The 24777-nt window shown below is 45.8% G+C and overlaps 1 protein-coding gene across 1 annotated transcript; it reads left to right on the top strand.

The window, feature by feature from the left end:
• Nucleotides 1-856: 856 nt before the first annotated feature.
• PTGR1 (prostaglandin reductase 1) lies at nucleotides 857-22810 on the top strand. The gene is made up of 10 exons (XM_084783871.1): nucleotides 857-1007; nucleotides 3093-3208; nucleotides 5278-5323; nucleotides 6302-6358; nucleotides 9256-9423; nucleotides 11626-11743; nucleotides 14711-14866; nucleotides 17649-17757; nucleotides 19823-19941; nucleotides 22527-22810. Exons 2-10 carry the CDS (start codon nucleotides 3103-3105, stop codon nucleotides 22635-22637), a joined length of 990 nt encoding a protein of 329 aa, XP_084639997.1. The 5' UTR covers nucleotides 857-1007; nucleotides 3093-3102; the 3' UTR covers nucleotides 22638-22810.
• The last annotated feature ends 1967 nt before the right edge of the window (nucleotides 22811-24777 follow it).

Below are 24777 nucleotides of genomic sequence, written 5' to 3'. Positions count from 1 at the left end.
ACCTTTAATAAACTAGTGGCTCTCTCCACTGATCCCTGAGGCCGCTTCTGCCCACTAGTCAAGGGCGGGACTTTACCTAATGGAGACTCCCGAGCTGGGGACTCTTTAGGCTGCAGGCAGTAAAAAGCGCAGCAGGCTGCATCTTCCCAGCTGTCATTACTCCTCCGTTTTAACTCATTTTACTCTTTACAAAATAAGCTTTTACGTGCCACAACTGCTCACCTCCTCTGTTAAAGCTTCAGAGAACCTAGGACCTGCATCTCCCAGGGACATGAAATGGTGACCTCAGCAGCAGCTGGCTTAACAGCTGGCCAGAGGTGGCAGGGTTGTGCCAGAATTAACTGAGTAATTTTTTTTTTTTTGGTTTCTTTGATTCTGATCAAGGAATCAGATGTATTCAAAATGTAATAAAATGTAATTTAAAAAAAGAATACATTTTTGAGCTGAGCCTTGGTAACAACACATGTCTTTAATCCCTTGGGAGGTAGGGCAGGTAGATCTCCCAGTTATAGGCCAGCCTGGTTAACAAAGCAAGTTCCAAGACAGCCAGGGTTACACAGAGTAAGCCTGTCTGAATGAATTGAGTACTTAAATAAAAAACATTTTTATTATTTAACACAGACACACACAGATATACACACACACACACACACACACACACACACACACACACACACACACACACACACACACACACACACACACACACACACACACACACACACACACACACACACACACACACACACACACACACACACACACACACACACACACACACACACACACACACACACACACACACACACACACACACACACACACACCCTCCAATGCCACTCCCCTGTTGTGCTGTGACCTTCTGCTGAAAGCCGCTCCAAAGCTTCCAGAGGCTGTTCCTTCCTGAAGAAGGCCCGCCCTCTCCGACTGCCCAATAAAAGTCAAGACTTTGGCGCTTCGCTGAGCACTCGGAGCGGCCTCCCGGGAAGAAGTTTTTGTAAGCTTCTGTAAGTAGACGCACTACTTTTTTTGATCCCTCTTCTTTTTCTCTTCCCTCCTACAACTCCCTCTTTCTCCCCGCCGAGCACCTAGAGCCTCGCTGAGCAGGTGAGCGCTGGAGATACCCCCAGCTCACCCCATCGGCGCTCAGTGTTCCTTGGGTTCTGCACTTAGAAAGTTGGGAGTGCAGGATCACCTTGCGGTCCCTGCACGTTCTCGGAGAGACTGGGATCCCTGCCAGAGACAGGGCATAGTCGGCCTGCAGTCCGGTCGTTCGTGCAGGCAGAGGAACCCGGGAAGGGCTGGGCTAGAGTTCGCAGGCTTGCTAAACTGAGGCAAAAGAGAAGAAAGACGTGGGTGAGGATTTGCGCATGCGCAGTAAGAAGCGAGACCAGCTTGACGGTCGCGACTTGCAACAAGACGCTGCACCAAGAATCTTTCCAAGGGGGTCCTCCTAGACTTGTAGCGAGTTCAGAAGAACCAGGCGCTGCAGTTTTGAAAAGAGAGACGGAAATATGTAGAGTACTAAGCCAAAACAAAACGGAAATCCGCCTAGGAAATATATGGCTCCCCGTGTGAAGGTGTTTGCCAGGCAAGTCCTACGTTTCAGTTCGATCCCTGAAACCCACAGGTGGAAGGCGCGAACGCAGTCCTGCCTCTGACATCCACAGGGTTTCGATGACACGCCTGCGCCCTCACCCACACACCTGCATCATGCACACACAAAACGATGATAACAAACTAGACTCAACCTGCATGTGGCGGGGCACTTCTGTTATCTCAGCCTGCGGAAGCAAGGTGATGAAAGGGCCCAAGACATCCTCTGTTACACAGTGTAGTCAATGTCAGCCTGGGCTACACAGCCGGGCGCTGTAATCAGAAAAACAAACAACACATTCAACTCAGAAATACGGGGTAAGATGATAGTTATCAGAGGCTGAGAAGGTTAGAAGTGTTGGTGAAAGGCCACAGAGTCAGATAGAAGTGTGTCTCTGTCAACAATACTGATTAATTAAAAACAAGCAGATTTCAAAGGTCTCATCATAAAAATATAAATTAAAGAAGTGCATATACCGTGTCCTATCAAGGTAAGTGTGTCCCCCTCCCCCGCCCCTTTGTCAGTTTAAAAATCTTACTCTTGGGGGGAATTGAGTCTGGAGAGATGACTCAGCAGTTAAGAGCACTTGTTTTTGCAGAGGGTCCACACATGACGGTCCACATGAGGATCGGCTTGCAAGATCGCTAAGACCACCAGTCTGGGCTTCATGAACCCCTATCACAAACAGCATCAAGTAAATAGGGAGAGCTGTGCTCGGATCGGCAGGCTCCCCGCCCTCCAGTCAGGGTCTCCCCAAGGGCGAGACGGACATAGAGAACTAACTGGTCAGCCTTGAGTGCTCATCTGAAGAAAGCACTGACGTCCCACCTGATGATGGGTAGCTGTGGGCACAAAACCCTTTTACGCACAGAACAGCTTTGATTGTCTGTTGGTTTTGCCCGGGGGCAAATTTAAACCAACTAGTTGATTTTCCGCATTGGAGCTGGAAACCAGGGAAAAAATGAGATGGAGCAGCTGCGCCCCCCAGTGGCTATGACGTCCATGCTTCTGTAGGAAAACAGGCATGGACTTCGCTTCCCTGTATTTGAGGCTTTTCCAGGAGAGGTGGACTGCAGACTTCGTATGGCAATCTTTGTTTAATGTCCTAGAGAAACTACAGCATGGCCGGGACAGAAATCGTCATTTTACGTTTTCCTTGCCCTGAGAGATTGTTTTAGCATGTTGGTTTTTCCAGACAGGGTTTCTCTGTGTAGCCTTGGCTGTCCTGGACTTGCTCTGTAGACCAGGCTGGCCTGGAACTCACAGAGATCCGCCTGCCTCTGTCTCCCAAGAACAGTGACTCTTAACAGGAAATTCATGGGAATAAAATGATATCAGACATGTGAAGTGCTTAGAATGATACCAGAAAGTTCTACGTGGATGCGATAAAATGATTGTATGATAAACAGTGACAGACAGGGCTGTGTTTTCTGGCCTCGGTGCTGTGCCTAGGGCTGTAAGGTGGTCAGTGACTACATGGCTTACCATGTTCTAGACACATCACGATGGTGCAAGCCAAGAGCTGGACCCTGAAGAAGCACTTTGAGGGCTTCCCTACTGACAGTAACTTCGAGTTGAAGACCACTGAGCTCCCACCCTTAAAAAATGGAGGTAAGTGGGGGGCATGGCAGGGGCTGTGTCAGCTAGTATCATCAGCTGTTGAACCGAGAATGTCAAAGTTTGACTTCAGACAACAATTTTTTTTTTGTACTTTGTGCTTCTGAGTGTTAGCAGTTTGGCTAGTATAAGCTGAGTGGTTCTTTGTAGGTCTTATCTGGGCTCAATGGTTAATTGCTTTAGAATTAGTTTCACTCACTTGTCTAGTGACAGCAGGCCTCCTGCTAGGGTCTGGCTGCAGTTCTGGCCAGCCAGATTGGGTCCTCTTCTTGTAGTGGTCCTGTGGGTCTAGAAGAGCCCAGGGTTGGCTTATACAAATATTGCTTTTCTTAAAAATCCAAGAGTCAAAGCAAGTTACCCAGATTCAAGAGCTGGCAAAATCTCTCTCTCAATCTCTCTCTCTCTCTCCCCCTCTCTCTCTCTCTCCTTTTCCTCTTCTTCTTTGCTGCTGCCTCTGCCTCTTTCTCCTCTTCTTCCTCCCATTACTCATGACTTCAGGTAACCACAGAAGGTTTCCTGATTGGAAGGGTGGCCAGGAGTCAGGGCACACAGTGGTAGGGGGTAGCTGTGTTCATTTTGCACCATAGACCTTTTTAGTTTTTTTTTTTTTTCCTGTGAAGCTTTAATGTCATCGTGGGTCTCCATGAAGGAAGCTTCTCGGATGAGGCTCACACCTGGGCGCCTTATCCTTCCCTGGCTTTGACACGGGAGGAAGTCTCCTGTCCTGCTGAGTCTGCTGCTGCTGACAGTGAGATGATCATCGCTCAGCAGTCGTGCCCAGAGCCCAGACTATGAGCAGTGTCTAGAGGGTGTTACAGTGAGGGAGAGCTTTTGAGAATAGGATGCAGGGATGGAGAGATGGCTCAGCCGTTAAAGGCCAGGCTCACAACCAAAAATATAAGAGAACAGGGTGCAGTTAACGACCATGACAGGGTCACCGTCTGACTTTAAGTTGTAGTGGCCAAAACATGGATTCAAAATTGCAGAAAATACACAGTTGAAGGTCACTTTAGCAAAGTGCATCTTCTTTTGTATTAATTGAGGTAGGTAATAAAATACTAGGTATACTAGGTGCCCTTGTTGGCTTTTTTTTTTTTTGGTCAAGTTGACACAAGCTAGCATTGTCTGGGAAGAGAAATCTCAAGCTGAGAAAAATGGCTCCAGCAAACTGCCTGTAGGCAAATCTATAGGGGTTTTCTTGACTAATGATTCATATAGGAGGGCTCTGCTCACTGTGGGCGGGGCCAGCGCTGGGCAGGTGCTGTTGTGTTTTATAAGACAGTTTACTGAGTATGCCGTGAGAGTGAGCCAGTAAGCAGAGCTCCTTCATGGCCTCTGCTTCAGTCCTGCCCCCAGGTTCCTTCCTGGAGTTCCTGCCCTGATGTGCCGTTATTAACAGACCGTGGTTAGGCCATGTAAGGTGAAATAAACCCTTTCCTTCCCGAATTGGTTTTGGTCATGATCTTTATCACAGCAGTAGAGAGTGAGCTGAGACACTGCGTGAACACTGTGCCTCGGTGATTACAAATGTGGCCTTGGGTAAGTTACTTAACTTGACCCAAAGTAGGATGGACCAGTAGCTCAAAACATCAAGCTAACTGATGGATCTAAAATAATGCAGGCAGTACTATCACCATCTTTGCCGTCATCAACTGGGCTGGGCCAAGTGTGAAAGCCCTTCTTTTTTTTTTTAAGATTTAATTATTATTATGTACACAGTGTTCTGGCTGCATATACTCCTTCAGGCCAGAAGAGGGTGCCATAACACATGTGGTTGCTGGGAACTGAACTCAGGACGTCTAGAAGAGCTGAGCCATCTCTCCAGCCCATGAAAGCCTTTCTTATCTCCAGTAGAAAGCACGGGTTGGGAGCTGGAGGGAGGCTCATGCTGAGAGTTTCTCTTACATGCACACATTCTGGAGTCGAGCCACAGCACTGTAAAGCTAATTATGAAGAGCCCCTTCTCCCTGCCCCCCCACACAGCAAAAAACCTAGGCTTGTGTATTCAGAAGGCCAGGGCATTGCAGCCCCCAGGTCTTGAGTCTTCTAACTTTATTTTGCAGAGGTCCTGCTCGAAGCCCTGTTCCTCTCTGTGGATCCTTACATGAGGTACTGGTTCCCTGCTCAGCCTCTTCTTTTGTATGTTGGTCCATAGTTTGAAGCACTGCAGCTCGTCTTTTAAGATAGCCCCTTGCTGGGCATGTGGCACATGCCTGCAATCCCAGCCCTGGGGAGGCAGAGGCAGGTGGATCTTTGTGAGTTCGAGGCCAGTCTGGTCCACAAAGTGAGTCCAGGACAGCCAAGGCTGCACAGAGAAACCCTGTTGGGGGGTGGCGGGTGGGGCTAGCTATCTGCTTGCCCGTTTCCTACTGGCAATAGTTGATCAGAAGTTGCTAAGACTAAAACCAGAACTTCTTGCGTTATATTCACCAGCATTTTTTAAAAATGTGGTTCATGGTTAATGCAAACTTATAACTCAGAAAACATGTGAGGGCAGGGTGGGAATAAATGTCCTTCAGGGGCGCTTCAGCAACATTTTAACCTCAGTAAGTGATGCAGCCATCAGACAGGATTTTATTTTCATAGCTGGTTGGCAAGGATTCAAGACTCAACTCTTGGTTGAAAAATACCATTTAATGATGTTCACTGGCAAATGGGCGTGGTGACTCATACCTTGAGAAGCTGAGGCAAGAAGACCACAAGTTAAGACCAATCCTAGGAGCCGGGCGTGGTGGCGCACATCTTTAATCCCAGCACTCAGGAGGCAGAGGCAGGCAGATCACTGTGAGTCCGAGGCCAGCCTGGTCTACAGAGTGAGTCCAGGACAGCCAAGGCTACACAGAGAAACCCTGTCTTGAAAAACCAAAACAAAACAAAATAAAAACCGTAGCGGTAAGAGTCTCACATTCATTCATAGAGTGTGCATGTTTTGGGGTCCAAGGCGGAAATACCTCGGTGGTTGTGCAGGCCCGGCATGCTGGGTATTGTTTCTATACACAGTGTCCCAGCCTTTTGCCGTTTGGCTGGATCCTCAAGGTATTTTCTTCCAGGTGATCCTGCACACTAAGAGTGGATTTTCTTTTTCAGAGTTGCCGCAAAAAGGTTGAAGGAGGGTGACAAGATGATGGGCGAGCAAGTGGCCAGGTAGGTGCTCATACAGCCCTGGCGTTCAGATGAGCGTCTCCTCAGGTAGGTGCTCACACAGCCCTGGCGTTCAGATCAGCGTCTCCTCTGGCTCCTGCCGGGTCAGTGTCTGTCCACTGCAGCCCCTTCTCCAGCCTGTGTGGGTCACCAGGGAACAATGGCTTAACTGAGAGAGAAGGAAGGATGATGTGGCTGTGACCAAGTGTCTGAGAGAAGTGACCTAAAGGAAGGAACGGTAGCAGGAGCCTGTAGCGGTGTCTTCTTGCCTCCTGGCAGACAGGAAGAGATAGATAGATAGATAGATAGATAGATAGATAGATAGATAGATAGATAGACAGATAGACGGTAGATTGTTGTGGAAGAGGTATTAGACTCTAAAGGGCTTCTCTACCTCACCTAGTTCCCAAATAATTGAGACAAGAGACTTTTTAGATTAATAAAAGCTTTAAGGCACTATAACTGGGCAGATATCAACCCTCTAGGCTATTTGGTGATTTCCCAGCCACACACCGCATGTTATTTCTCACAGTCGCTCCTGCCTGGGCTGTTTCTGTTCCGTCAGGCCCCGCCCTCATGGCCCCGCGCTCAGGGTCCCTACAGGGCGACTTCCTTTTCTCCCAGCTCCTCTTCCTGCTACATCTTCTGTTTCCTCGCCTGCTTCTCCTGGCTTTGTGGTCCCTCTCAGACCCCAAGGCCAGGAAGCTCTGCCTGCTTCTCTTCTGCCCAGCGATGGGCTGTCAGCAACTGTATTTAACCGGTCAGAGAATATTGGCGAGCAACCTTTACACAACATCACTCGGTGTATGTGAAAACGTGCTCGATCTTGGGGGCCAGTAATTCAGCATTTGAGTGAATAATACCAGACCAACCCCCAACAATAGATAGATGATGGATGGAGAGAGAGACGGGGGGGGGGGGGGCAGGGCCAGGGGGGGCGCGAGGGGCCCTTTCATCTCATCTGAACCTTCAGCCTGGCAGTCTACGCTGCCCACATTCAAGGCAGTCCCCACATTAGGTAACCCCTCGTGGGAGTGCACTGACTAATCTACGTGGCTCCCAACCAGGCGAGCTGACGACATAAAACTGTCATGTGATGTAGAATCGTCGCTCCAGCCTCACTTTGCCACCTGTACTTATAGTGATGTAAGTAGCGCCCTATAGATTTAATTCGTGATTATTGTAAGAATTCATATAAGTTGAAATTTGGAAACGGAAACATTTCCCTCTGAGGCACTTGTTAGTGTGTTATTTCAAAATCTGCTAAGTGCAAATTGGCTTTTCTCAGTAAGCATACATTGTTTGTTGTCAGTGTGTAATATGCCATCTAAATTTCTTAAAAGCTATAGATTATTTCATTTAACTAAACCTACTACTGATAACAGCTATTTTCAAAGATTTCTACTACTAGTAATTAATGAAGCTTGCCTCTCTTTCCCTCCCTCTCCCTCTCTTTCTCCCTCTCTCCTCCCTATTCTCTCTCTCTCTCTCTCTCTCTCTCTCTCTCTCTCTCTCTCTCTCTCTCTCTCTCTGTTATTTGGCCACTTAGACAACAATGCTTTACATTATACTTTTTAAAGTATAAATTCTACACAAAGGTTTTATATACATATATATATATGTATATATTTATATATATATAAAACCATATATATATATATAGTTTTAATTTTGAGCTATTCTAGTTATAATTACTAGTGTGTGGTGGGGGAGGGGGTACAGGTGTGCATGTACCACGGTGGACAATTGGAGGTCAGAGGACAGCTTTCGGGCGTCAGTTTTCTCCCGCCACCATGGGATCTGGGATTCAAACCAGGTTTCCTGGCTTGTTTAGCAAGCGCCGTTACTCACTGTGCCATCTCACTGGCCTGAGCTGCATTTTTGTTTTGTTTTGTTTTGTTTTTTTGGGACAGGGTTTCTCTGTGTAGCCTTGGCTGTCCTGGACTTGCTTTGTAGACCAGGCTAGCCTCAAACTCACAGCGATCCACCTGCCTCTGCCTCCCGAGTGCTGGGATGAAAGGTGTGCGCCACCATGCCCATCTCATATTTTTATTTTTAAATGATGCTGACAAATCATTCTCAAAAAGATGTGATGGGTGTCTACTCTCTTGAGCAATTTCAAGGGACGTATTTGCCTCATCCTGTGCCCCTCCTTGGCCATTGGTCTTGGTAATCCAAGATGAATGGCTGACCTTCAGTCAGGGTTAGCTTGCCTTGCTTTTGTTATTAGTGATGTTAGTCTTCTTGTGAGTTAATTGTCAGTTTTCTCCTATCAGTTATGTCTGTGTCCTTCGCACTTTTTCTGTAGGACCGTTCTTGGTTTGCAAAGGTTGCTCCTGTACCAGGGGTGTTAGTGTGATAAATATCTGGGCCTCTGCCTTTCTCTAGTGTCCAATCACAGCTTACAATTGTGGATATTTGTAGCTGTGGCTCTTGGGTTTCATATCATTTACTTAAGAAATCTTCCAAAAACGATGAAAAATGCTTATTGATATTTTCTTTTATATTTTTAATTGAAAATTCCCATTTGCTTAATTTTTATGTTAGAATCATCTTTCTCTTTCAGAACAGGTTGTCCTTCCCTGCCTGCAGTCTGTCTTACCCATAACCGGCCTTTCTTTCTCTGAAGTTTTCTGTTTCTTGCTAATCAAAGAAATGAACACATACTTGCATTTGCAGAGGATGAGGAGAAAGGCACCCAGAAGCAGAGGTGGGCAAGGACAGGGGTGATGCTGGGCCAGCTGAGAATGTTCTCCTCTGAAGGCTCCCACACTGGCTAAGAATGAAGCCTAAGATCTCCCCCAGGGTGTCAGGCATGGTTGGTTTATCTCAGTTCCCTCTGCGAACATTCCCCCACACAGCTCCTGACTCACGTATCTTATTGTACTTTTATCTTTCAGAGTTGTGGAAAGTAAGAACTCAGCCTTCCCAACAAGGACCATTGTAGTGGCTGTATTAGGCTGGACAACACATTCCATTTCTGATGGGAGTGAACTGAGAAAGCTGCCTGCAGAGTGGCCGGACAAGTTACCACTGTCTTTGGCTTTGGGGACAGTTGGCATGCCAGGGTACGTGTCATGGGTATGTTTTGTTTCTCAGAATGTATAACATTATAACTTAGTCAGCAAAGAGAGATGTAAGGCCAAAACACTGATTAGAAAAAAATGGTAGAAATAAGAAAGGAAGGGGCTCAAACTGAGAGTCATAGTGGATAAATAAAGAAAATATTATATATAAAAGAATACTGTATAATTTTTAAAAAGAAGGAAATCCTGGCATTTACAGTAATGTACATGAACCTGGAGAAAGGCAAATACCAGATGATCTCATTTTCATCTTTTGTTTTGTTTTGTTTGTTTGTTTTTTGAGACAGGGTTTCTCTGTGCAGCCTTGGCTGTCCTGGACTCACATTGTAGACCAGGCCGGCCTCGAACTCACAGCGATCTCTAAGTTTGAGGCCAGCCTGGTCTACAGAACAAATGCCAGGCTAGCAAGAGTAAGGGCTACACAGTGAAATCTATCTCAGAAAAAGAAAAGAAAGGGGTGGGGAAGTCCAAATTATGCTTTTTTTTTTCTTTCTCTAAGTTGTTGACTCTTTCATGTCCCCCTTAGGCTAAGGCGGCATCAACACCCCCTGACTTCTTTTTTGTTGACCTTTCCGTCTCACATCTGTTTTGTTTCTAAAAGGAAGTGAGTTTTAGTACGCTAGGTCAGTGTGTCTAGTTTAAAGCTGACTGTGAAATGAAGGTGATACTGGTTGGCATTGGTGTAGTGACCCAGTCAGAAAATGTGGGGCTGCAGATGCAGCCTGGGATGGAGCGCCTGCCTCGCATGCACAGGGTCCTGAGAAGAGACAAAACCAGGAAATAAATGAGCAACTTCTCATCTGGAGTTAAGCTAACTCTCTCGGAAAGCTCCAATGTCTCTGTGTCTCAAGTAGTGGCTTTCTGTTGCTAGCATTCATAGAGTCTTACTAAATTGAGAATTTTTCTGGCCCAGGGTTTTTGAATCAGTGGGTCTAGGGTGGGACATGGGAATCTAAAAATGTCTGAGGTGAATAGATGGTGCTGTGTCTGTCCTTTCAAAAACACTAGGCTACGGCAGTGTTAGGTGCAGCCACGAATCTTCTGATGACAGAGTGCTCTGAAAAGTAAGTCACGAGTAGATTTCTTATTAGGTTGGTAAACACAATTTATACAAACTCGAGAGCTCTGGTGCCACTAGGTGACATCATCCTGCACAGCATCTCTGCATGCTCCATCCACCATTGGCCAACATGCTGTCAGGCACCTCACGATTATATGTGATCCTCAGAAAAAGGGCATCTCTGCCTGTCACTGCCCAACAGGTCTCATGGCTCTAAATAGATGTAGAAGCTGAATAGGCTAAAGTCGTGCCAACATCTTCATTCATGCAGCACTGAATTTACCATAGCTCTGTCAGAAATTATGCAGGTGGCTTCATAGTCACTAAAATACATATGAATTTCATTGGCTGTAAATCAAGGATGTAAATTTTTTTCTTACTATTGAACTCATTTTATTCCAACACCTTATTTTGACTTAGTATTTTGGTGCTTCAGTTCAACACAGTGGATTTTCCTATCAAGTCAAGTTTAAAGCTCAAGGTTTCCATACAAAGTTTCGAGGGCTGATATGAGAGCAATGCTGGCAGGCGAGAGGTAACAACTTCTTGATCTTGATTGGTCTTATGCTGCTCTCCAGACCTGGAGAGATGGTTCAGTCCATAAGTTCTTAAGGACCTGAATTGGATCCCCAGAACCCCCTTAAAAGCTGGGTGCAGTGTAACTTCAGTGTTGGTGAGGTGGAGCCAGACAGATTCCCGGGGTACATAGTCTAAGCAGCATAGCCTACTTGATGATCTTGGGGTATATGGGTATGGGTGTGTTGTTTGTTTATGTCTGTGAACTTGTCTTGGTATGTAATGTATGTTTTCTTAGCACTTGTGGAATGGTAGGAAGATTGCAATTTTAAAAAATTATTTATTTATTATTATATATATAATACTCTGGCTACACGTATACCTGCATGCCAGAAGAACGCATCAGATCACATTATAGACAGTTGGGAGCCACCATGTGGTTGCTGGGAATTGAACTCAGGACCCTTGGAGGAGTAGTCAATGTCCTTAACCTCTGAGCCATCTCTCCAGCCCAAGATTGCAACTTAAAAGATTGGGCAAATAGCAGAGGAGGAGGAGAGGAGGAAAAGAGTGAGAGCTATCCATACGTCCTTCTGTTCTTTCCTTAGCCTCACTGCCTACTTTGGCCTGCTTGACATCTGTGGCATGAAGAGTGGAGAGACAGTGCTGGTCAACGCAGCAGCAGGAGCAGTGGGCTCTGTTGTGGGGCAGATAGCTAAGCTCAAGGTAAGCATCTTCCTCTAGTCACACCCCCGCTAGACCCACAGTGTGCACTGAGACTGCAGCAGTGACTGCAGCAGTGACTGCTGAGGACTTTCTGGGGGTTATAAGCAACTTGCTGGGACTTGTTTAGAAGTCAGAGGTTGACAAAGGGGAGAATGAGGAAAAGGGAATAGTAAAGATGAGCCGACCAGTGTTGACTGATAATGCTGCAGATATCAAACTGGGAGTGGGCCTATCTAGACTGTTGAGTAGTCAGTATTATTATTATTATTATTATTATTATTATTATTATTATTATTATTATTATTATTATTATTATTATTATTATTATTATTATTATCTTGCTCAGTTTAATTGCCTTCCTTCACGATTGTCCCAGGAATTTTACAGAGGGACTTTAGGTCAGCCAAACCAGGAGTCAGCACCCACATGGCTTCATTGCAAAGGCTATTGCACCAGGAAGAAATGAGCAATCAGCATAGTGCGGTGGTGAAACAGCTATTTTTATAAACAGTATTTGTTTCCCTTAGCTTATTTCTTAACCCTGTTATCGCACAAATAATTGAGACTCTTTTGTAATACAAGGCTTCACAACAGGATCTGAGCAGTGTAAGTCTGTTCTTAACCCTCTATGCTATTTTGTTGTAACTCCCAGCCAACATCCCAGCAATACGTGGACTTTGTAGCTTTCCTTTGCACTAGCTCCTTCCTTCTGATCTTCCTTGGACCTCTGAACCCTGCTTCCTCTCCTAACTCCTCCCCCCAACCTGGCTCGCAGGAAGTCCAACCCTATTCTCTCCCCTGCTCATCCATTGGCTGTAAGATGCTTTATTGACATAACAGGGGGACAATTGAGGAGCAGAGTTTACCCAACATTAGACAGGAAATCAGAATTTAAACTATACAATAACCTTATGCCTATGTGGTGGGCCGTTGTTTGGGATGAGCTAGCTCCTGGAGTAGAATTGTAAGTAGAGAGTAGACTCCAATTTGGGCAGATCTCTGCAGGAGGGACGCAGACAGATGGTGAGTGTGCAGGAGAGCAGGCAGCTAAGACCTGGTTGGGATTCGGTTTCTTGTAGTGGGGATGCTCTCAGGTGACCTAGCTAGGTGATGTAGCTTTGCCAAAGGCTTCTGTATAAGACTTAGGACATGTTCTTACAGGACAACCTAAGTGGAGTAGAGTTGAATGTGGGGCTGTATCTAACAGCCAAGAACAGGTCTCTATTACTAATAGGAGCTTGAACACAAATGAGAATTTTAGAAAATATTTAGGTAAACAAATACACAAGTGGGAAAAGAAGCTGAATCCTATAAATACTGTTTCAGCTTTTGTCATGCTTACATCCAGTGAGTTACATTTGTTTTCCAACATCATTGTAGCATCCCCAAAATAATTTATACCTTTGGAATTGATTTAGTAGCTTTGGGGGTTAGGCTGGTAGTAAACCCAGGGTCAAGTACATGCTAAGCACAGGCTCTACCACTGAGCCACACCCCAGTCCCTGATTTGATAACACTTAGAGAGAATTTTGCCTCTGTCTTTACATGTGAGTTTGATTTGAAGGTTTTGTTTTTTTTTTCTTTTTCTGAACTCAGAATGTTTAGCTATATTCAGCATAAGCTAGATTTATAAAATTAATTAGAAGTATTTCCAATATTTAAATTGTGAATGTTTTATTAAAAATATGGAGAACTGGAGAGATGATTTCATGGGTAAAGGAGCTTGCTGTACCTACCTGATATCCTGAGCTCAGTCTCAGGTGCAAGGAGAAGGGGAGAGCCAACTCTACAAAGTTGTCTCCTGACCTCCTTCTATGTGCTGTTTGCACACATGTGCCCATATTCATGAGCCCACATACATGATTAATAATAAATATAAAAATTTAAAAATGAGAGAGAGAGAGAGAGAGAGAGAGAGAGAGAGATATCACACAAATGATGTTCTATAGAGCCACAACACTGAGCCAGAGAGATGGCTCAATACTCAAGAACACTTGCTACTTTTTCAGGGGACCCAAGTTTAGTTCTCAGCACACACATGGTAGCTCACAGCCACCTGTATATCTAGTTCTAGAGAATGCCCTCTTCTGGCCTTCCAAGGCACATGGACAAGACACACACACACACACACACACACACACACACACACACACACACACACACACACACACCCTAAGACACAGCAACAGCAAAGACAAACCTAGGTTATGTTATATATTTTTGGAGGAAATGAGGTGCTCTGCAGTGAAGAACCCAGGAAGTGAAGTGAGTGAGTTATTAAAATAGCAGGCCGAAGTGAACTGCACACAGAATAGGCATAGATGGGATCTGCTAATGGTCAGGCAGCTGTAGCTGCCTTAGGGACCAGTCTCATCCTCAGGGGCCATTGAGTTCCACGAGTATGGGGTGTACTGTGGTTTGGAGAGGAAATCTGTTCCCATACATTGAAGGCTTCATCCCATTTCAGAGGTGGGGCTTTTGTGGAGTGATTGGGGTGGGGGTGGGGGTGTTTCTGTCCTCATCAATGAAGTGAGCTACGGACAGAGTCATGGTTTGAATAGCACTGGTGGTAGATGGGACAAGCTAGAAGTCAGAAGGAGCAAGTCACTGGAATTGTCTTTGAAGGTTGTTCTAGATGCTTCTTGTCTGTCTCTGTCTCTTCTCTTTTTTTTTTTTTCTGGCTGCCGTAGTTGAGTGGCTTTCTTAAGGCCATGTCCTCTGCTGTGATAAACGCACTATGCATTCCAGAAACATAGAACCAGGTGACTATGGAGTGAAATGTCCAAGACTGTGAGCCAAGATACATCCTTCCTCCTTTAAGTTGTTTTCTCAGGTGTTTGGTCATAGAGTGGAGAGTGACTAGGACAAGGTGTGTTCTTGAGCAATCTGATTACGTAAGACAGGAAGAGCAGACTTGGGCCGCGCTCCTGCTTCGCTAATGGTCTGCACCATCTTGACCCCATGTAGGGCTGCAAAGTCGTTGGCTCAGCAGGGTCTGATGAAAAGGTTGCCTATCTTAAGAAGCTCGGATTCGATGCTGCCTTTAACTACAAGACGGTAGATTCCCTGGAAGAAGCTTTGAGAACAGCCTCTCCTGGTGGTTATGATTGCTATTTTGATAATGTAAGTGCGACCTGAGTTTATCTGACTTATCAATAAAAAAAAATTACATAAAGGAACATGTTTCCAAAGTTTTCAGCTAAAATATATGAATAAAGTACGCTCTTCAGTAGGGGATAAAAGGATTTGTTAAGACATGATGCACAGACTGTGGGAGTCATTCATTTAAACTGCATAGCCAGACACGGTGGCTATGTCTATTGTCCCAACACTCACAGTGCTGAGGCAAGAGGCTAGCAGGCTAAAAGCAAGCCTGCCCTTCATAGTGAGACCATATCCTCTGTACTGAGTAATGAATAAACAAGCAAATTGTAGAATTTTAGGCTGAGGATGTAACGCAGTAACAGGGCTGTTGCCTACCTTGTACACAGCCCTGCACTCCATCCCAGCTCTGCAGAAGAAGGGAAGTTAGAGTTCAGATCTTAACCATTTTTAGTAGCAAACTATCTACATCACCACAGTTTTAGGATATTTAACATTCCCCAAAGAAATGTCAAATGTCAATCATCAGTCACCCTCCCATTTTCCCCCTCAAAAATGTATTCTTTTGTACTTAGCACAATGATTTCACGTCCATCTATGTTGTAGTAGGTGTCAGTATTTTGTTCTTTTTAATGAGTGAGTAGCATTTCACTGTGGGGATTTACCACACCTTCTGTCTACTCATCAGTCCACAGCATCCAGTTTGTTACACTTTTTGACCGTTACATAATGCCTACTCTCACAGCCATGTACAGCTTTTTGTTTGAATTTGTTTTCTTTTCTCCTGGGTATTCACCTGTGGGAAGAACTGCTAGGTCATATGGAAACTTCATATTTACGTTTTGAGAAACTGCCGAAGTAGTTTTGCCAAGTGACTGCACTGTCTTGCATTCCCACCAGTGGTCTCAAAGGGTTGGAATTTTTCCATAGCCTTAACTCCACCTGCAATCGCTGGTTTTCTTTCACCCTTCTTAGTCTGTTTGAAGTGGTATCAGTGTGGTTTTGACTTAAATTTCCTTGTGACCAGTGGCACTGAAGATTGCTCATAGACTTATGTGTATCATGTTTGGGGAACTGTGCACAGAATTTTTGCCTAGCTTTCTACTGGGTTATCTGAGTTCTTTTTTTTTTCCCCCCACTTCAACCTTATTTCTTTATTTTTATTTTATTTTACTTTTTAAATGTTATTAATTTATTCAGATTACAACTCAATTGTTATCCCAGCCCTTGTATCCTCCCATTCCTCCCTCCTTCCCGCTTTCACCCTATTCCCCTCGCCGTTATCTGAGTTCTTTATCTATACAATGTCTCTTCATTGTAGTTAATTTTCATTATTTATCTGAGTTGTGTTCTATAAAGTCACCAGGAACACTGAACCATGGCTCCTTGGAGAAATGTCTACACACGAACATTTCTCGTGTGGATTATAACCTAACCCCCTCCACTGCCCCCTTTTTCATAGCTTGTTTATTTTACAAAAGAGAAACAAGGCTCAGAAGTGTTACACTACGATGAAGTGTTACCTAACTTGCCCTTAAGCCCACAAACTTGACATCCCTTCTCCACTCCACTCTGCCCAGAGCCAGGGCTCCACCGTCCCCATCCTAAGGTCGTCACTGTGCGACAGGAAGGCAGAGCATCACCCTACGTGTTCAGTCTCTGCTGGGAATGCCTGTGTCTGCAAATGACCTGGGTCCCGTTTGGAAGGCACGGGTGAATGTTAGCAAGTAATACAGTTCACAGACAGGGAGCCGCGTGAGTATGAAGACGGAGTGAATGCGCTTTCCACGCGCTGTCTTCATTCTCTGGGCCGTATCCTCAGAAACACTGACGTTTCAATTACTTCCGTGGTTGCTTGGGCATTTGCTGTGCTGTCTGAGAGTGTTGCTGTCTCAGGGTCACTGATATTTATTTTATTTCATTTTATTTTTGGTTTGTCGAGACAGGGTTTCTCTGAGTAGCCTTGGCTGTCTTGGACTTGCTCTGTAGACCGGGCTGGTCTTGAACTCACAGCGATCCACATGCCTCTGCCTCCCGAGTGCTGGGATTAAAGGTGTGTATTACCACCGCCGCCCAGCAGGGTCACTGATATTTACTCCTTTGCTTCTACTAAGAGTTTAAGGTGTTAGTGCTAATGTTCCTGTTCGTATCACATACCCATTTGTGTGTAAAGTTTAGGAGAGCCACTTCTGATCTTTTCCATGTGGATATGCAGTTCCTCACCAGCTGCTAAGACTCATGCGTCCTCCCCCGGGCCTGGGCCCCCCATGGCCCCATGAACTGTCCTGGCATTCATTCCTGTGGACAACCAACTGATAGTAAATGTAATGGATTCCTTTGCACTGACCTGTATTTCTATCGTCATGTTGCTTTGATTGTGCTTTGCAGTATATTTTGAAATTTGAAAGTGGCTTTGTCCCTCAAATGCCTTTTGTGTACTTCTACATACATACTTGTAGATTATACGATACTGAGACTATTGGGTTATGCAGAAGATCCTACTATTTCACATATTAACTTTATGTTATATAAAGTATGTTCCTGAAGTCCAATGAAAATGTCCCTTTTTTTTTGCAAACTATCTCATGTGACCGAGGCTGGCCTCAGACTCCTGATATAACTGAGAATGACCTTAAAGCTCTGATCCTCCTGCCTCCACCTCCTGGAAAAGTCCATTTCTGATATTGCTTAGCTGCCATCATTACAACTGTTACACCGATTCAATTAATTTTGTTGATTCTTCTAGATGGACTCTTAAAAGTAATTTTGTTTTGTTTTGTCCTGTTTTGGGTTGTCTACTTAGGTAGGTGGAGAGTTTTCAAACACTGTCATACCCCAGATGAAGACATTTGGAAGAATTGCCATCTGTGGCGCTATCTCTCAGTACAACCGCACTGGTGCATGTCCTCCAGGTATTGGGCTCCTGCAGATGTGGGGGCGGGGGTGGGGCTGGACAAGGGAAGACTCACAGATATGGGGAAAGGGCGGGCTGGCTGCCATGCCTTCACAGGTGTGGGCCACGCTTTCTAGAGCAGCAAGATTATCTGTTTGCTGTGGCCTGACAGTTTTCCCTAAGTGTGAGAGAGGCATGGCTGCTCCCGCCCTCCTGCTACCCACACTCTTTCATTGGCCTCTTTTCTTTCTCTTGTGCTCTTCTTCCCTCCCTTCTTCACTCTCCTGTACTGAAATCACCTTCTCCTTCTCTTTACATCACTAAAGGTCCAAAAGCAGTATCAACCCAGAGCCCCATAAGCCCGCTTCTGGCCTCTGAGGGATCTTGAGTGACCCTCTTACAAGATGGCCGACTGACACAAAAGAAAGCCTAGTGTGATGACTCCTCACGTAGGGAGGGCCCTTGCTCTGTTATCAGGATAACAGATTTATCTGACGTCACCAAGGAGAAAGAAGAAGAAAAAGGAATCTTTGTGTCTATCATCAGAATAAGGGTGACCGCAGAGCTACTGGTTGCTTCTGTTCTGGGCTTGTCTGGTGTGAATAAAATCTCATAGCACAGGAAATTCCAGATTCACTTGGCACTCCCATCGATAGAGACGAACCCCTCAGCCATCTTCTTTTGCAATTAATGCTAAGGTGGAAGCACGGGAAACTATCTGCCTGCCAACCAAAGAGAGCTCCGGGGTATACTTTCTTAACCTTAGTCCAAATGAGTACAACCAAATATTTCTGGACGTAGTAATTCGATCTAGCCTTTGTATCAATTAATCTTTGGAATTTTAGTTACTCAGACAGATCTTAGAGATGGCAGCTGACCTTGTCTATTTTAGTCAGATGGGATCCTGCCTTGCTTCGGAGGCCCAGAAATTCTAGCACATTCCAGTTTCCATAAAGCTTGGAGACAAGTCATTTTTACCACCAATTTATAGCCATATTTGCTTTGTTGCACTCAAAAAAAAAAAAAAAGAAAAGAAAAAAAGAAAAAAAAAAAGAAAAGAAAAAGGAAAGAAAGAAAGAAAGAAAGAAATCAACATTGCTGGATAGTATCTCAGCCTCTTTCAAGATGAGGAAATGAAAGTTTCAGCCTTTGTGTATGTGTGAGGTGTGAGACATGTATGTGTGTTGGTGGGCACACATGTATGTGGGTGCCTGTGGAGATCAGAAGTCAACCTTAGGGCTCCTCCCCATTGCTCTCATCTTATTTTTTGAGGCTGTTATCTCTCACTGACGCTGGAAGCCACCAATTCATCTAGATGGCTGGCCAGTGGGTTCAAGGGATCCTTATATCTGGAGTTACAGAGTCAAATTACCATGCTTGGCCTTTGCATGGGTGTTGGGGATCTAAACCAGTGTTCTCATGCCTGCACGGGATGCACTTTATTGACTCTCCCTAGCCCAGGCTGAACCTTTAACACAAAAGGAAATAAGGTTGCTATGAGCCTTTGAAGAAGCGCCACGCCATGGAGGTGGTCAGACTGTGTGGCCTTCTTTATGACTTAATGCATTCATTCTGGGGCGTTTGCGTATGTCACTCATCCTGTGCTAGTTTCTATTGGTTCAAGACAAGGCTTCGTTTTCCTGACTACGAATGGTACTTTCTCCAAAGCAGTGAGTGGATGTCAGCCTGTAGGGACACCAGTTACTTAAGATGCCAAGGGTGCCTTGGCTTAGTTCCTCCCACTCTTCCGTTTCTTTAGCATCTTCCGCTGGCTCTCGGGGAGTTGTGAGCGCATTCTCCCACTGCAGCCTTCTGTCTCACTGTTCTCCTTTTCACTATGGGATGTTAAGATACTCACGGACTTTGGAGTTTATGCTGTGGAAGTCTTTGGGGCCGCTATTCTCCCCACCACACAGTTAGCGGTGGTAGGCAGCAGCCCCGAGGGGATCAGAAGGGAGAGGAGGAAACAGAATTGGCGTGGGATTGGGAGTGCTTGGGGTACATGACAGTGGCGGGTACCACTTGTTTCCCCGCTTTGGATACGTCCGTGGACCCTGTCCCACCTATGCGCCCTCCTTTTCCAGGCCCACCCCCAGAGGTCGTTATCTATCAGCAACTCCGCATGGAGGGCTTCATCGTTACTCGCTGGCAGGGGGAGGTCCGTCAGAAGGCTCTGACAGACTTGATGAATTGGGTCTCAGAGGTAAGGGGACTCCAACTACCCACCTGCTCCCACGGGGTCTTGAAACTCCTAACCTGCCATCTTTGACCTCTTCCCTTTTTTTTCCCCCTCTGTGTTGTTTCTCCTTGCCTGTTGCATCAGTGTTTTCAAATACAAATATTCATTTCTTGTCTGGGAATTGGGAGTGAAGACAGTGATGAGAACAGGGTGTCGTGTGTATCCCAGGCTGATCTGTAAAGCCCATGCTATTCTTGTTCAGTATCCCGAATGCAGAGTTATGGGGCATGCACCACCATGCCCATAGCCTCTCCGAATTTCATTGCAATTCAGATGCGTCTGTTTCATGACAAAGTGCCTGGAGTGGTATTACACTCATCCCCTCCCAGCAGAGCTGTGTTCGTCAAGGTCACGGATGTGCCTCTCACTGGGAAGTGTAAGGTGGATTCTTGGCGTCCCTTGGCTGTGTGGAGTGTTTGCTGGACTGGCCCATCACATACCCTCACTGCTTAGTCTTCTTGCTAAATGAAGTGGAACTGTCTTAATGTTTTCCTAAGACACCTCTTTGCTTCCTGCCACCACCACCTACTCCCCAGCCCAATGCTGGGACTGAGTCCAGAGGTTTCACGTAATGCTAAGCAAACATTTTTCCTCACCGAGAACCCTAGCTTTAGAAAAAATAAAAGTACACACTTTTCTTTCTTTCTTTCTTTCTTTCTTTCTTTCTGTCTGTCTGTCTGTCTGTCTTTCTTTCTTTCTTTCTTTCTTTCTTTCTTTCTTTCTTTCTTTTTTCGAGACAGGGTTTCTCTGTGTAAAGCCCTGCCTCTCCTGGATTCACTTTGTAGACCAGGCTGGCCTCAAACTTGTGAGGATCCATCTGCTTGCCTTTGCCTCCTGAGTGCTGGGATTAAAGGCGTGCGCCACCACACCCAGCCTAAAAGCATACTTTTCATTTTAGCACAATTTCAGATTGACAAGAATTGGGAAGGCCATACAGGAAGCTTCCGTATACCCTCATTATATACCTTAATTTTCCTTACTATTAAAATATCCACTAGTAGGAAGACGTGGTGGTGCGCACCTATAACCCCAGCACTCAGGGAGGCAGAGGCAAGTGGATCTCTGTGAGTTCGAGGCCAGCCTGGTCTACAGAGTGAAACACCAAAACAAACAAATGTACAAAATAACCCGAAAAACACTCTTCTAGTATTTGCATTATCTTTCTAGGGCTACCATCCTAAAGCACCACGAGGGGCTTAAACGGCAGAAACTTCTTTTCTTGAAGTTCTAGAGGCTGCTCATCTGAGACCTGAGGGCCAGCATGCTCGCTTCTTCAGCGGCTGCCCCTCCTGCATCTTCTTGTGGTCTTCTCTGGGGATTTCTGTTTTACTCTCTAAAGGGACCCCGGTCGTGTTTGACTGCGCATGCTCATATGATCTCATTATACTTTAATTATGTCTTTCAAGGCTTTGTCTTAGGAGATGCTTACATCCTGAGGTACTGGGGCATTTAGAGCTTCAGCTAAGGAGTTTGGGTGGCAAGTGGGACACAGTTCAGCCCACAGCAGTGTTCATGCTGGGCTTTGAAGCATCACAGCAGGTTTTAGCTTTTTATCTTCGCAGGTCTCTGTCCCTTTAGGGGTAGGAACGAGCTGGGACTTTCAAGTCAGGCATTCAAATTCCACTTTTCTTACTTTTTCAGCGACCTCAAATACACGGCATGGCCGTAAGTCTGTAAGTCAGCCATCACTGGATGATATTGTGAAAGAGTTATCAGGAAGCTTGGGTTTCTACATAAGACCCTTTTAAAACAAAAACCCTAAATCTGGGTGGAGTGGTGATAGCCTGTAATCTAAGAAGGTGAAAGCACCAAGAGTTCTAGACCAACCGATATTACAATAGCTAAACCATGTCTTTTTTTTTTTTTTCCGAGACAGGGTTTCTCTGTGTAGCCTTGGCTGTCCTGGACTCTCTTTGTAGACCAGACTGGCCTCAAACTCACAGTGATCCACCTGCCTCTGCCTCCCGAGTGCTGGGATTAAAGGCGTGTGCCACCATTCCCAGCCGCTAAACCATGTCTTAATGGAACAAAACATCCTTGAACATGTAAAGCACACAGGAAATCTTTGATTTGAACCCTTCTCTCCTCAGTCACTGGTAACATGTAGAAGGAACCTTGGTTAGGATGGGGGAGCAAGGTGTGAAGCCCCATGGGAGTTACACTTCCTAAACAGGCTGTACCTCTTCAGGCCTTACTTGAGGTATAGTGTTTCCTGTCACTTGGCCTCTAGACGTAAGGACAACAGCATCTGTTGAGAGTGCCTTTCTTTACTCATCTCTTCTGAGATCATTGCATTGTTAAACTCATCTGTGCAGTGTACTTAGGAATTGCTTAACTGTGCCTGTTTGGTACCACTTTTCCTGTTCTTACGCTGTGATGTGTTATATACGCTCTGTCCATAGATCTTGTCATCCATGGAAAAGAGGGCCTGCATCTCAGACTTTCATGAGACTCTCTCATGGCGTATCTGATAAGTTCGCTGCTAGGATGAGAAGAGACTGTCATTTGGAAAATGAGACCAACCTATAATATTTGTTGTTTTGAAACAGGGTAAAATCCAGTATCATGAATACATCCTTGAAGGATTTGAAAAGATGCCAGCAGCCTTCATGGGAATGTTGAAAGGAAAAAATTTGGGGAAGGCAATCGTGAAAGCATGAAAAAAGAAAAAGATACATGTATCTCCAGTGGAAGATTAGTTTTTTACCATTTACTACAAATGTATATTGCCTTATATAAGACATAACTGCAAGGAGTTTTGCCTGTCTAATAAAATACACATATGCTTTTCTTCATCTGTGATAGAGAATAAAAATCTCACAACAAACAACAAGCGGGCGTGTCTCTGTCCACTTCAGCTCCTCCTAGGTGATTGTAAGAAATACTGCCTTTGATGTGTGGTCTCATTTCATTTCTGTCGCTGTCCTGAAAGCAATTTAGAGGAGGAGAGGATTTGCATGATTCACACTTTCAGGTCACAGTCTATTTTTTTTTTAAAGGCAGACTAAATTCATCTTTATTTTAGGGCTCATTCATTGCACAGTTGCTGGGGAGGTAGCAGGAAAGTTGGCAACAAGTTCAATAGAAAAGCTCTTGTCATCAGTCATCCCAGGGACTAGCAGACAGATACAGGGACAGAAGACGGCCTCTGAGGTGTCAACACTTTGTATCCTGGAGTCTCTCCCACTTGAGCCAATTAGCAAGCACAGTAAAAAGCTGTTTCGTGATACTGCGCCTCCAGTTTCACTTTGAGTGTGGTCTTGTTGTCCACTCCCTGGCTTCTGGTGGCCACAAACTCCTGGAGAAGCAACCGGAGCTCTTGGGAGGCAGGCCTGATGATCTGCTGTGCTGGCTGCCTAATGGCACATCAGGGCACAGCACACTGGAGTGCACAGTCTCTAGCAGCACCGGGCACGGACCTCCGCATACTCCCAACTAGGTCACAGTCTGTTACTCAAAGACCTTGGGGGAGGAACTTGAAGATAGGCCTGCGTTGTATTCCGTCAACATTGCCTCTAGCCAGGGAACACCGTCTGGGCAGACAGCAGAAACTAGGGTGTTAGCTAGCTTGTGCAGTCTGGTGTTCACATCACATGCCCAGGAAATGGTCCCTCCCACAGTGGGCTTAGCCTCCTGCATCAATTAGTAATAAAGACTGTCCCCCACAGACCTGTCCACAGGCCAGCTCTACTGAAGAGACTTGGAACCCTAAGTAAAGTAATGGAACACAATGAAGAGGGATTTTTTGGGGGAGGGGGCAGGGGGGTGTTGAGACAGGATTTCACTGTGTAGCCCTGGCTGTCCTGGAACTTATTCTGTAGCCCAGGCTGGCCCCTGCTTCCTGAGTTCGGGATCAAAGGTGTGTGCTCTGCCCCCCCCCCCCCCGAAGACGGCTTCTTGTCTCAGTGGAACTCTCAAAGTCTAAGGAGGGTGAGGAGACAGACCATCGGTGTGGACAGGGGGGGCGTGGCCTGATGCAGGGTGGGGCCAAGCAGAGTGAATTTGGTATTTGAACAGGAGGGGTGGGGCAGTGTGAGGATTCCATGACGACAAAACAATGGGGAGGGGTAATCGTACACACAGACAACCCAGTTAAAGCGTTCAGGCAGCCTACGCAGCGTGTCCCAGCAGGAGATACTATATGGTCCCCAGGAGGCTAAGAATAGCATCCACAGAAAGATGAAGGGCCTGGTATAGGCAGTTGGATCTCAGGCAGGTTGAAGAGGTGCCCGTGTATGAGACAGCTCATGTGGAAGTCAGAGCCAGAGTAGAGCTACTGTGTGGCTGCAGGGCTTAGTGGGGAGAGGGGGGTGGGTGGGGGCGTGCCTGTTGGAGACAAGGCAAGGAAAACAGCAAATAGGAAGCAGGGTGACAGGCACAGGGTGTCTTAGCTGCAGGGGTGGTGACACAGGATGGTTCCATATAGGTTTGGTCAAACAAGGAGAATTAGAAGCTGGAGTTTCTGACTCTCAAGTAAGGGTTTTATGAGCTGGGGAGATGCTTGTACTGGGTTATTTGCTTGAAGAACACATGTGAGGACTCAGTTTGGATCCCCAGAACCTACTGAAAAGCTAGGTGGGTGTGTTGATCCACGTGTAATTCCAGCTCGGAGGGGGGTTGGAGGCCTGGAATCCCCAGAGCGAGCTAGCTAGCCGGACTCAGTGTCAGCAGTTTCTAGATTCAATGACAAACCCTCTCTCATTGCCTAAGGTAGAGAGAGCCTGAGATTGAACTGGGAGGGGCCGGCTCCTCCCCAAGGGAGGGGAAAAGTGATGCAATTCTATTTTAATAAAAATGTAT

Source organism: Acomys minous (assembly GCF_964271855.1).
Source record: "Acomys minous genome assembly, chromosome: 1".
In the NCBI taxonomy this organism is placed as follows: domain Eukaryota; kingdom Metazoa; phylum Chordata; class Mammalia; order Rodentia; family Muridae; genus Acomys; species Acomys minous.
The sequence above is the reverse complement of the archived record's forward strand: the minus strand, read 5'-3'. Positions and strand labels throughout refer to the sequence as shown.

Bases quoted from the DNA above. Each gene is read 5' to 3' on its own strand.
- PTGR1 (XM_084783871.1), top strand. From the start codon at position 3,103: ATGGTGCAAGCCAAGAGCTGGACCCTGAAGAAGCACTTTGAGGGCTTC. The intron at 6,359-9,255 runs GTAGGTGCTCAT...TTTATCTTTCAG, and splicing joins ATGGGCGAGCAAGTGGCCAG to AGTTGTGGAAAGTAAGAACT. The intron at 11,744-14,710 runs GTAAGCATCTTC...GACCCCATGTAG, and splicing joins GGCAGATAGCTAAGCTCAAG to GGCTGCAAAGTCGTTGGCTC.